At 35.0% G+C, this 13,067-nt stretch overlaps 1 protein-coding gene across 2 annotated transcripts in view; it reads left to right on the plus strand.

Moving 5' to 3' along the window:
- The window catches only part of Pkhd1l1 (polycystic kidney and hepatic disease 1 (autosomal recessive)-like 1), a 146,385-nt gene that overhangs the window by 112,537 nt on the left and 20,781 nt on the right, over window positions 1-13,067 (plus strand). For both annotated transcript variants that reach the window (XM_013512746.1, XM_005381882.2), the window contains exons 59-68: window positions 1,304-1,477; window positions 3,563-3,666; window positions 4,499-4,628; window positions 5,439-5,560; window positions 8,032-8,122; window positions 11,177-11,325; window positions 11,404-11,526; window positions 12,064-12,175; window positions 12,269-12,385; window positions 12,804-12,969. In XM_013512746.1, the coding sequence (XP_013368200.1) occupies window positions 1,304-1,477; window positions 3,563-3,666; window positions 4,499-4,628; window positions 5,439-5,560; window positions 8,032-8,122; window positions 11,177-11,325; window positions 11,404-11,526; window positions 12,064-12,175; window positions 12,269-12,385; window positions 12,804-12,969 (1,288 nt within the window). The remainder of the gene's footprint in view (window positions 1-1,303; window positions 1,478-3,562; window positions 3,667-4,498; window positions 4,629-5,438; window positions 5,561-8,031; window positions 8,123-11,176; window positions 11,326-11,403; window positions 11,527-12,063; window positions 12,176-12,268; window positions 12,386-12,803; window positions 12,970-13,067) is intronic.

The following is a 13,067-nucleotide window of genomic DNA, read 5'->3' on the forward strand; positions in this document are numbered from 1 at the left end:
ATGGGAGATTGAAATGAGTAGATATCTCTCAAAGAAGAATTACAAATGGCCAATAAGCACGAGGAATAATGTCCAGCATCTTTGGCCGTTAGAGAAATGCAAATCAAAGCAACACTGAGATGCCAATGAAAATGGCTGTTACCAAAGACTTAAAAAAGAACAAATGCTGGAAAAGTTGTGAGGAACAAAGAACCCTTCCATGCTGTTGGTGAGAATACAAGCTAATAAAGTTACTACAGTTTTCAGTATGGACATTCCTCAAAAAACTAAAACTAGAAATTTTAGTTGACCCAGGTATATCTTTTCTGGGTATCCATCTGAAAGAGTTAAAGTCATCACTCCATACATAGTATGCATTTAGTATACAGATAAACATATACCCATGTTTACAGCAGCACAACTCACTGTAGCTAAATTATGGAAGCAGCCTATAAGCCCATCAGCAGATGAACAGATAAAGAATACACACACACACACACACACACATACACACACACACACAATGGAGTACCACTCAGCCATAAAGAAGAATGAATTTAAGACACAAAAGCTTAAATACTGCACAGTTTCTCTGAGGGACCCAAAATATAGGTAATTTAAACAGCAAAATAAAAGAGAAACTGTAGGGAACAGGGAAATAGACTGTGGATATGAGAGATGTTTCTGAGGAAGCAGGGACAGGGGAGGTTAGGTGGAAAAAGTAGAAGTAAAAATAATCAAGGTGCAATATGTATATGTACCAATTCGTCAGGATGAATTTCATTTCTATGTATCACAGATATATGCCAAAATAAAAAGTAATAAATATGCAGACTGTGTTTCACATACTAGTATATATTTATAAGGAATTGTGATTAAAAAGTGGAAAAAATAATGGTTGAGTGTCCGGAGAAATAATATTTGTGTTGCTGGTTCTCTTCATGGCCTTGGAGAAGTTTTTGTTTTGTTTTTACTTCTCTACTTCATTTCCTTATCTTTTAAAAGTACAATAAGCTTCTCAATTTGTTGTACAGCAGTGTTTGTGTATAACTTGTAGTGATTGCAAACTCCCTTCAAGTTCTCATAAACAGTAACTCTATAATTGCTGATTGAATAAGCTCTTGGGTTTAAGCAGAACAAATGTATAGTTTGGTTGCATTGTAGTTTCTAAATAAGAGTATGTTAAGTTCTATTACCTATATATTTAATCATGTAAATGTAATCAATTCATGAATTAGTGGACTTTTGGCAAAAAGTGATCTAGCATATGAAGTGCTAGACATTTCCCAGCATTGACAGTGATCTAGCTGTCTTTCTGTTTCAGCCAAAAGATACTATGTCCCCGAAACAGGTCAGAGCTACGTTTTAGCTGCTGATGTTGGATTACTAAGTAGGAACATCAAAATAGTTGGTGAAGATTACCCTGGTTGGTCCAGGGATTCTTTTGGTGCACGTATTCTGGTTGGTTCATTCACTGGAAATACAATGACCTTTAAAGGTTGGTATAAGTTCAAAAATTTTTCTAAGTTATATACGACATTGCCTCTTCCATTATTAGTTCTTAAATAATTTTTACTTCATCATAGGATTGCATGGAAAAATAAAGCATTAAGAATGAAAGCATTAAAAAAGAACAAATTTAAAATAGTTTATGTATTATCTTTCAAGTTAATTCTCTTACATTATTGGCTGTTTATCCTATTTTCATAGACAATAAGAATTTCAAACTAACAGTGACCTTTGGTAACAGTAGTCAACCTCTCAACAAAACAGAAGTCATTTTATAACATGTACCACAAGTCATCCGTTGTTTTTGCTGCAGTTTGCTTGTCTTAAGCAAAATTTCAGACATGTACCAAGAGCACAGAAAACGACATAAATTCAAATGTCCATCATCACTCCTACAATTATCAACATTGATCATCCTTATTTTATCAATACCTCCTCCACTCTCTTCAAGCTCCTGGATTCTATTGAAGTGACCACATATTATTTCATACTGAAATATTTCAGTTGCAGATCTAAAAACATTGATAATTATTCCTTATTCCATTTTAGAACACCTTTAACATGAATAAATCTATATATTATGCAGAAGGCTGTACCAATAAAACTATTACCTTTTGGTCATAATTAACCAACAGAAGCTTTGCTTATGATAATAAGGATGATGATTACAATAATAATCATGATACACAATCACAGGCCCTATGCTGAGCATTAAATGCATATTATCTCATTTAATCCTCATAATGCTATGGCACAAATATTATTCCTCTTTACAAATGAAGAAATTTGGGGCTGGGGATTTAGCTCAGTGGCACAGTGCCTGCCTGGCGAGCGTGAGGAAGTGAGTTCAATTCTCAGTACCAGAAAATAGTAAAAAAATTTTTAAAAATTTAAAAAATGAAGAAATCCATGCTTATAAGGGTGAAATTACTTTTATCTTGGATACTAATCTGTATGTATCTTATTTTAAATTTTGAAATGGGCTCTATTCCCAAGACAACCTTTCCTTCCTCCTGTAAATTGTTTTGTGTTGTAAATAAAGAAAACACATCTATGGCTGTTGTTATGCCAGTTGGTCTATTGTAATCATTTTGGCCCCATATCTATGTGATTATCCTTATGTTTGCCACCAGTATCTATCTGATATTCTTATTTATTCAATTTCTGGCTCATGAATTTCAAGACAGAGCTTTCTCTTCTAGCACAGAATGACTCTTGTCCATTGTAGCCTATTAACACCAGCTTTTTGAAACAAAGAATATTGTCTCCTTCTGGTTTTTTTTGGCCATAAATTTCTGGGCTGAAGTTTCTTTTTCTTTTTTTTTTTTTTTTTTTTTTTTGTTTTTCTCTGGTACCAGGAACCGAACTCACGACCTTGTGCTTACCAGGCAGGCGCTTTGCCGATGAGCTAAATCCCCAGCCTCCAAAGTTTCTTTTTCTAAAAGTAAAGGATAATAAAAGCTCCTAACTCATAGGAGACTTTATAGAATTACTCCATATTACTTTTTAATCATTTAGTACAGCCACTTAGTACAGAGTAGCTGCTCATGGATTATTACTGTTATTGTCACTACTCTATAAAATTACCTCATGTCACTTCAGTGGTACTACAACAAACTAGTCAGTGGATAATTGGCAATACAAAGTCTGAAAGATTCTCTGAAAGATAAAAATTTAAAAACTCTTCATGGCATCAGAATGGAAATCTCAAATTTTGTCTCATGTCTTATGCATATATTTCAGCAAGGCCATGTTGCCCTCAAGGGGGAGAAAGTTGGTCCTTGGGGACAAATGTACTAGGCTTTTGCAATGGTTTGTATTTCTTCAAAGGGCCACCTTATATTAGCATATATCTGATATATGCATGCAATTAAAATTTTACATTTTTATGAGAAAGGGAGTCTATTATGAGAAAATGTCTAAGAAGGGCAAAAATGGTTGAGAAATACTGCCTGAGAAGTAAAGAAAAACTAAAGCAGTTTCCAAGAAAAATGTGAACAGTTTTATGTACTTTTTAAAAATGTTTTATTGTATTTGTTTTAGGAAATTTTTTTCTAATGTTTCCTTTCCCTAGGAAGTACAAGAATAAGTAATGTTGAATTTTATCACAGTGGTCAAGAAGGCTTCAGGGATAGCACAGATCCACGATACGCAGTAACATTTCTTAACCTAGGACAGGTTGGTATTGTAAGTTTTGCATCTGTTGAAGACAGGATAGTTTTCCTTTTATTTTCATTTGGTTTAGAACTAAGTAGCCACATCTTCATATAGATAAATGTAGAACCTAGTATGATAAAACTTTCTTAACTTTTTTAGACACATAAGAGCAGGTGATTTATTCATTTCATGCATTTATTCAAGGTGAGTAAAAATTGTAGGAAAAGTAACAGAATTGAAGATCTGTAATAGTGGTTCACACCTCCACTTTATGTTGCAGTGCAAAGAATAACAGTTTCTATTAAAGTGATTTTTACGTATGTTTCTCAAATGACAAGTGTGTCAGTATATCTATGCCACCATCAAAAGAGGGAAAATAAATATTCTGAGAGGGCTGATGATTTAAGAAAATTTAAAATAAAACATTGCTTACTAGAAAAAAAAAATAGTTTTAAGGTTAAAACGACTAACATTTGAACAGTGACCTAGCCTACAGTATTATCTTCTGTAATTAAAAAAAATCCCTGCTTATGACAGAATGAACTATTTTGGAAAATAATTTTCACAGGTTAGCATTCTTTAGGTAATAGTGGAAATATACTTGCATACAAAAGCACGTGAGACTTTTTAAGTGTGCATTTAAAGTAGGCATCGTTTGTGCTTCGTTTAATTACGAATTCAAGATTATATGAGCATTTTCCACAATTAAAATCCTAACGGGAAATCATCTCCTTGAAGAGCAAGCAAATTGAGAATTGATCAAGGTTTGTTTCCGAAAATCACTTCCTTTTTTTTCCTTAAACACGCTTCAGTTTCGCTTCTTCAACGCTCACCGAGTCTCAGTGTCTTACAGATCCAGGAGCGCGGCTCATCGTATGTTCGAGGCTGTGCCTTTCATCACAGCTTCTCTCCGGCAATTGGCGTGTTCGGCACAGATGGGGTGGACATAGATGACAACATCATTCACTTCACAGTGGGAGAAGGTAACATCATAATATTTTGCTTCAAATAACGTGACTTTCTGTGGCAATATTATCTGTAAAGCCACACTGTCCAATTCATCTTCGTGTGAGGGTTGTAATGGTCTGCATCTGTGCTAATGCGGTAATCACCAAGTCACATGTGGCTAATGAGCGCTTGAATTGTGACTAGTATAACTAAGGAGCTGAATTTTTAATTTTAATTGTACTTAATTTAATTGTGCTTAATTTACATTTAAATGGCCACATTTATCTACCTCCTACCCGATTGGACAGTACAGTCCCTAACGGGGAAGAACTATCACCAGACCGTGACCTACTAGACTGCTATCTAGTCACTAAGCATTTAAATTACAATGATTTTCAGAATATTCCTCACATACCAACCACAAAGATTATTCCTTCCAAAAGTGATTTTACTTAAAAAATTATACAGAATTTTGAGTATGTTTCCTGAGGTAGGTATGAATTTTTAAAAGCTGAAATGCAATCTATGAATCCACCCATTTAACGAGCAGCCCAGAAGACTCTAATTCAGGTTTTCTATGAAAGGGGGAGTTAATTATCAGAGTTGAGAACACTCATGTCCATCAAAGTGGGAAGCTGAGGTTAAAGCCCAGTGGTACAGCACATACCATGTTCAAGACCCTGGCTTCTGTTCATAACTCTGGTACAAATCTAAGAGGATCCCTTGTCAGGGTCAAAGTACAAAAATAATTTCAGGAAAGAAAATAAAAGACACCACCCACAGCATCAATTGCAAATACAATATATGTATTCTGGGGGATCTTTCTTTCTTTTATTTTATTACAGGCATAAGAATATGGGGGGATGCCAACAGAGTCCGAAGAAATCTGGTTGCACTTTCAGTTTGGCCAGGAACCTATCAGAACAGAAAAGATTTAAGTTCAACTCTCTGGCATGCAGCAATTGAGGTAGTGAGAACCCATTCATAACTATACAAATTTATAATTGTCACCTATAATCATAATTTTTTTTAATAAAACTGCTTTCTATTTTATTTTATTTGGTACCAGGAATAGAACTCATGACCTTGTGCTTGCCAGGCAGGTGCTGTGCCGCTGAGCTATGTCCTTGGCCCCTAGAATCGTAATTTTTGTAGAAATTATAAATCTTGAAATATTTTAGCAAAAAATTTCTTCCTTTACATACTGATAAACTAATGAAACAAATTAACCAAAGGAATGAATGAACTTTAGAAAATATGTTATTAACTCTAAGAGCCATTTTTTTCTTTCTGTTGATGGCCAGTGTTTAAATAGTTCTCTTAGTTCCTTTCGTCGCAAACATTACTTACCACTTTCAAGTTCTGGTAGTACTACAGGATTTCCCTGGTGCTAACTGACTGATTACAATTTTTTTGTTTGTTTGTTTTTCTCCAGTACCAGGAATCGAACTCACGACCTTGCGCTTGCCGGGCACACACTGTGCCGTTGCGCTAAATCCCCAGGCCCTCTGATTACAATATTTGATAATACTAATTGGACCCTTCTTGTTTTTCATGAAGCTTCTTCAGGTATTTTAGCTGTTTGCTTAGATATAGAGTGGGACAACAGGCAAACAAATAGCAAGAGCACAGAGAGCCTAGACAAGCGTTGACTTCTTGTTTTTACTTTCTTACCTATACCATAGGGATGAAAAGGAGTCAAAGTCACTCTTTTTGAAAGATGGGATAAGAACCAAGCACGGGTCCCGTGCAAGTTATTACCTTAAGGTACAATCTGAAAGCTAGAACTCAGCACCCATAATGAGGAAAACTGTTCCCTCGTTCTATTGACACAAGGGGTGATTGAAACATACAATGAATGTTTAAATTAAAAGAAAAAAGGGCCTGGGGATTTAGCTCAGCGGCAAAAGCGCCTGCCTGGCGAGTGCAAGGTCGTGAGTTCGGTTCCTGGTACCGGAGGGAAAAAAAAAATTAAAAGAAAAAAGGGGCTGGGGATTTAGCTCTGGGGCACAGCGCCTGCCTGGCAAGCACAAGGTCGTGAGTTCGATTCCTGGTACAGGAAAAAAAATTTTTAAAAAAGAAAAAACTTGTTATAGTAAAAGAAACTTGTCAAGAAAGATAGGATAGGGGCTAGGGGTATAGCTCAGTGGCATAAGTGCCTGTCTGGCAAGCACAGAGTCATGAGTTCGATCCCTGGTACCACAAAAAAAAAAAAAAAGAAAAGAAAAGAAAGATAGGTTATAAGGGTATTTCTACCAAGGCCAAGCATTCTTGAAGGGATTAATGGCAATGTGCCTTGTCCTGTAATAAATTTTTAAAATCTAAGCATTCACTGCATTTTTCAATTACAACTCATTGACCAAACACTTACGGCAATTTCTATCAAATAAAAACATGATAGTGTGTCTTCATCCACCTCATTCACCAGATCTGAACCCAAAGTCAAAATGACCACGCAAGGTAAGTATTTTGAATCGCTTCAGGACATTAATGCACCCACAATAGCCCAGCTAAACACACTCACAGAAAGGACTTGCAGAACTGCTTCAAAAAGTGGCAAGAAAGATAGGTTAGTTGTATTTGATGTGAGGGGGAGTACTTCGAGGGGAACTAATGAAAGTCTGTCATTTATTATAACACTTTTTAAAGAGTTGATCACCATACTTTTTGATTACACCTCAGAGTCAGTAGGGTGCAGTCAAATGTCAGTTCCAAATCTTTAAAGTTACCTATAACTTTTGAAAGAAGAAATGTATTTTACATTTGTGAATTCCTTTTAACTCTTTTTATTATAAGCTTTAAAAATAGGATATGTACTGTGCTTTAAGTAATTGAGACTGTTTTGCTGACTCTTTAACCAAAAACTGTAAACTTTTCTATGATCTTTACTTTCATTTTCTGGCGCTTTGATTTGGCTCATAAAATGAAATTGTTTAGTAAGTAATTACTAAAGTAATCACTTGTAGTAACCTACTTTTTGATTACAGCAAATTTACTTAAATTAAGGAACATCACCATTGAATCCTGTGTCCACTTAGTTGTCTTAATAAATCAAATTGGTAACAAACTACAAAAAGAGTAAATAAAATCTTTGTAACCTTCCTATAATCTGGAATTTGGCCTATGACTTGTAAAGTTTTGAATCACATTCAGTGGATCTTGTGACCAAAATTCAAAACAAAATATTTCTTTAATGCAATTCAAGGGTGTAGACTCCTGGGATTATAGTACCTAATGATGCTTTTACATCAAGAATTTAGTATAATTTTAATATTTCCATTGTAATATGTTTGAATTCAGCAAATAATTAGAATTTTTCTCCTGAAATTATGATCATAATTAAAGGTTTTCACAGGGATGGTGTCATATACTTGCTCCTATTGTGTAATTGTGCAATTGCCTAACCTGAAATATTTTCTTTCTTTATCATTCTGTCAGATAAATAGAGGAACTAACACAGTTTTACAAAATAATGTGGTTGCTGGATTTGGAAGAGCAGGGTACCGCATTGATGGTGAACCTTGTTCAAGTAAGTATTTTTTTTCCTTAGCACAGAAATACTAAAACAAGGAGGTAATTAATACACATGTGTAGGAATGAATAATTATCATTTGCTGGTTTGATATGTGGTCTCTCCTCCTTCTGGACACCAAAAGAACTCAGTAAGGGAAACTTATGTTTTTAAAATACTGGATCTAAAGAAAAATGGATAGGCTTTTAAGGGAAACTGGTTTTCCAAGTTTATAATCCAAAAAATTCGCAGCAACCTCAGTTCTTGATTTGGTTGTTGCTAGAATTTTAAGTGCCTCATCCACTAGCACTTTCACAAAAGCAGACTTCTAAGCATAGAGACGCATGTGCCTGCAGGAATGGGACACTATTGTACATTTCTGCTTTAATAGGAAAAATGCCCACTATTTACAGATTAAAAATTGCATGCATAAAAATTTAAAGGACATGATTAGTTTTCAAACGTATTTCTCTATTTGCTTAGGAAAAATTAAGAACTAATCAAACATCTATCTCTCTGGCAAGGCTGCAGGAAATGAAAATTTACATATTACTGACTGAAGGACAAAGTGAGATAATCTCTACGTAAGGGAATCTACCAAAATTATATGTGAATTTACCTTTGACCCAGCATTTCCACTTCTATTAATCCTATTAATGGTTGTCTTTATATGATTAAAAATGATTTACAAGCAAGAATATTCATCAAGGCATCGTCAGTACTCACAGATCATTAAAGGCTGCTCTGCATCCCTTAATGGTATCTTTGTTATACAAAGCCAAACACTACAACCTTAGGACCTGTTAATGAAGAAAATGCCTATGTATGATATTGAGAGAATGCTTATGTATGATATTGAGAAAGCTCCACGTATTCTTAAATGATAAGTGGAGGGTATAGAATACTGCATATGTTGTTGTGTGTATAACCCATATATACTGTAATAGGTTTTGTGAGGAAAAGGGAGAAGAAAATATAATTGTGTATGGATTTGTATTTACATAAAAACACAAGGTGATTTAGGAACTTTTTTTTTTTGGTACCCGAATCGAACTCAGGACCTTGCACTTGCCAGGTAGGTGCTTGTGCCACTGAGCTACATCCCCAGCCCTAACAACTTATTTTATAACCTCTTGAATTTTGAAGCATGAAAACATTACCAGTTTTTAAAAAGCAAAATAAAATACAAAACTTCAGTTTTGCCCCTTGAGAAACTCAAAGGAATTTCAGTGAAATAGGACTTAGAAAAACTTATGCTCCTTTTAAAGTTGATTTTTAAATATTTTAGTGTAGTGCCATTTTTAAGTTTAATTAGTTATAATTTACATGCCATAATATTCACCTGTTTGCATTAGCATGCTGGTTAATGAACAGTTATTTTTAAAATTATTTGAATAAGTATTTTCTCTCAGTTCAAAATGAGTTGGATTTAAGCTAATTTTATACTAATGCAAAATACATTTGAAGAATAACAAAATCTTGTCAACAGATTTAACTGCTTCCTTGAAACATTGAAGCCAGCTGTGGTGGTGCACGCCTGTAATGCCAGCACTTGGGAGGCTGAGGCAGGAGCATCATTGTAAGTTCGAGACCAGCCTGGGCTACAAAGTGAGCTCAAGGCCAGCCTGAACTGCATAGTGAGATCCTGTCTCAAAAAGACCAAAAAAAAAAAAAAAAAAGAAAGAAAGAAAGAAAGAAAGAAACATGCTTGCTATTTTAATTCCCAAACACTTGAAGTGTTTTCTTTTTGACACAAAGATTTAAAATCTGTAATTTCTTTGAAATTGTTTTTTTGAAAGTCAAAATATAACCTTCAAATATAAATACTTATTAATAGCTGTAATGCCATATAGTGCATTTTTACTGACTACATTGATATTACTACCTAACTGAGAGCATTTAAAAAGGGGTTTTGGATGTATAGTAATTGAAATATGAAACAGCACAGAGCAATGGAAGCTTAAGCTCCTGTAATGCTTGTCTGTTTATCCAAACAAGAGGCTGGGATGCTGGAAAGGGGATAGTGGCGTATTTGTCATGGCCTTGTGTAGATTCAGGGACAGAAATACAGTCAGCTTCTTACGGCAGAATAAAATAAAACCCAGGCAGGGGCTGGGGATTTAGCTCAGCGGCAAAAGCGCTTGCCTGGCAAGCTCAAGGTCGTGAGTTCGGTTCCCGGTACCGGAGAAAAACCAAAAAAAAATAAAATAAAAAATAAAAAAATAAAACCCAGGCAGATCACAAATAACTTACAAAAATCCAAAGGACTGGGAAGTAGGGAAAATCAATGGAAGTTAGGAGGAGATCAGATATTAAGGTTCCGAAGAAGACAGCTGGTCTTAAGTACAACTGTAGGAAGAGGTACTGTTCTTTACAGACAATCCTCCAATTTGTGCATGCTTTGGGAGGGGTGATTAAAGTTATTAATCCAATTCAGATAAAAGTAAAACTTTCATTAAAATCTATTTTAATGATAGTACATATTAGTAATGAGTCTAGTTCTCATTTACTAAAGATATTTGGAAGGCATCTTATGTGGTTTATTCATTTCATTTGGAAACAGTCATAAGTTAGGCATTAAAATGTTTGATACCCTGGAAACCAACTTTCTAAGAGATTAAACAACTTTCCCATAATCATGTATACATCAATTTTAAACGTATTGCAGAAGTACCTCTCCCTGTATTACATTTTTGGGTGGAAGAATATGATGATGAATGAGCCAGAAATCATTGTCTTCTCTCATGAAGTTTACATTCTAGTAGAAAAGAGGAAAGAATGACTCACAAATAGTAAAATAGCAAGTAAAAAATTTTAATTGCTATATAAAGTAACTGAAGTGCAAATTTGAATGAGGTAGACTGGGAAAGCCTTTTCTTGAAAACAGTGCAACAAGGAAGAGCCAGCAACTAAAAGGTGGACAGGGGAATCTTGTTACAGACAGCGAGTGTTACCACTGATTTCACTTTCAGGCTTGTTTGTTATATATGCTAACTTTAACTGATACTGCTTATTGAAAATATCTGACTTGATCTGGAATGCTAATTCTTGGGCTGTATGTTGTCTTCGAAGGTCAATCTAATCCTGTGGAAAGCTGGTTTGACAATGAAGCTCACGGGGGTTTGTATGGCATCTATGTGAACGAAGATGGTCTTCCTGGATGTTCCCTTATACAGGGCTTTACCATTTGGACGTGCTGGGATTATGGAATTTATTTTCAGGTGAATCAGGTTAAAGGTGGTGATTATTTTCTTTCATGATTTTCCTTAGTACTATTCAACCTACTATTTTTATTACAGACCACAGAGCCCGTGCACATCTATAATGTGACCTTAGTGGACAATGGAATGGCCATTTTTTCAATGATTTACATGCCAGCTGCTGTAGCTCACAAAATTTCCAGTAAAACAGTGAAGGTGGAGGTAAGAAATGAATAAGGACGAAGAGCAACTCTGAGAAGGGAGAAATTATTGAAAGATGATAAAAATAATCTCTTGTCTTTTATCTCTCTCTAGATCCCACCTCCATGCTTCTGCACCTACACTCTACGCCAGGAATCTCTTCATCCTCACCTCTCCGCCACTTCCCTCACCTCTTTTTGCTTATCACCTACTGCATTTGCAACGCTTTGTTAAATTTTTACTCCTTCCTGGAAGACTTTTTTGAAACAGCATAGGAAATAAGGGAATTCCCTCCACTTTTTGTTCTTACTATTCCCTGCACACAGTTCTGTCACAGGAACATAACAGGTCATTTTTTAGAAGGACTTGCAGGTCCCGGCTCTAAATGTCATTCCAGTAAAGTCAGCATCGTACATTTTTATCTTTGTTTAATGAGTGATCCACTGCTCAAATGTATAGCTTGCGCTTTGCTACAGTAGAATTGTGTTATTCATTCAGTATTATGTTTTTTAGGAGGAGCTGTCATTAACACTGTATTGCTTGACATTTTTTAAACAGAGCTCATTAATTGTTGGAAGTAGCCCTGAATTTAACTGCTCTGATGTCCTAAGCAGTGATGATCCCAATATTGAACTCACTGGTGCACACCGCAGTGCGAGACCTCCAGCAGGTGAAAATTTGCAATTTTATCATTGATGTTTACATGCATTTTCAATTTCTCTTAACTTTCTTCTCCTTCTTCTTTTGGGGGGTGGGGAGAAAGGCGGAAGAAGTGGGATTTGTTGGCCTACCTTTGCTTCAGCTCACAACATGGCGCCCCGGAAGCCCCATGCAGGGATCATGAGTTACAATGCTATCAGTGGCCGTCTGGACGTCTCAGGTAATTTAAACATTGTCTTTCACAAATCTTCTCAATTAAGTCCTCTAAGAACTATGCAAGATATTGTAGGACTAATGTTTCATTGTTAATAAAAAATACTTAAATGAATTTATATATGAATGTGCTCAATATGACAAAGAAATCAGACATCATAGTCCATTTCTAGACTGGTTCCCTCACAAAAGTTTTATATATTGAAAAATAACATTTAAAAATGGCATTCCTTCACAACAGCAGAAAAGAACACTGGTATAGAGATGTAATATTAATTAATTTTATATTTTGTAAAAGTTCTTTTTATATAAATAGGCTTATATATTACTGTCCCCTCTTACAACTGAAGAAGCTTAAACCCACAGAATGAATCTTGTGAAATTCTTTTCTCTAGAGAAACTATTACTTTTCTTTAATGTTTTAGGTTCAACATTTGTTGGATTCAAGAACGTTTGTTCAGGAGAAACTAATGTGATATTCATCACTAACCCTTTAAATGAAGATTTACAGCATCCAATCTATGTGAAGAATATACAACTGGTTGACACTACTGAATCATCTAAAATATATATACATAGACCTGATATAAGGTAAAATATATTGAACCCAAGTTTTTCTTTCCTATTATAATTCTCCATTCTCTCTTCTCTGTTTATAGGTCTAAGAGTGTTACTATTAATACTAAAAT

The sequence above is a fragment of the Chinchilla lanigera genome, unplaced genomic scaffold (assembly GCF_000276665.1).
Source record: "Chinchilla lanigera isolate Chin_1 unplaced genomic scaffold, ChiLan1.0 scaffold00016, whole genome shotgun sequence".
Taxonomy (NCBI): domain Eukaryota; kingdom Metazoa; phylum Chordata; class Mammalia; order Rodentia; family Chinchillidae; genus Chinchilla; species Chinchilla lanigera.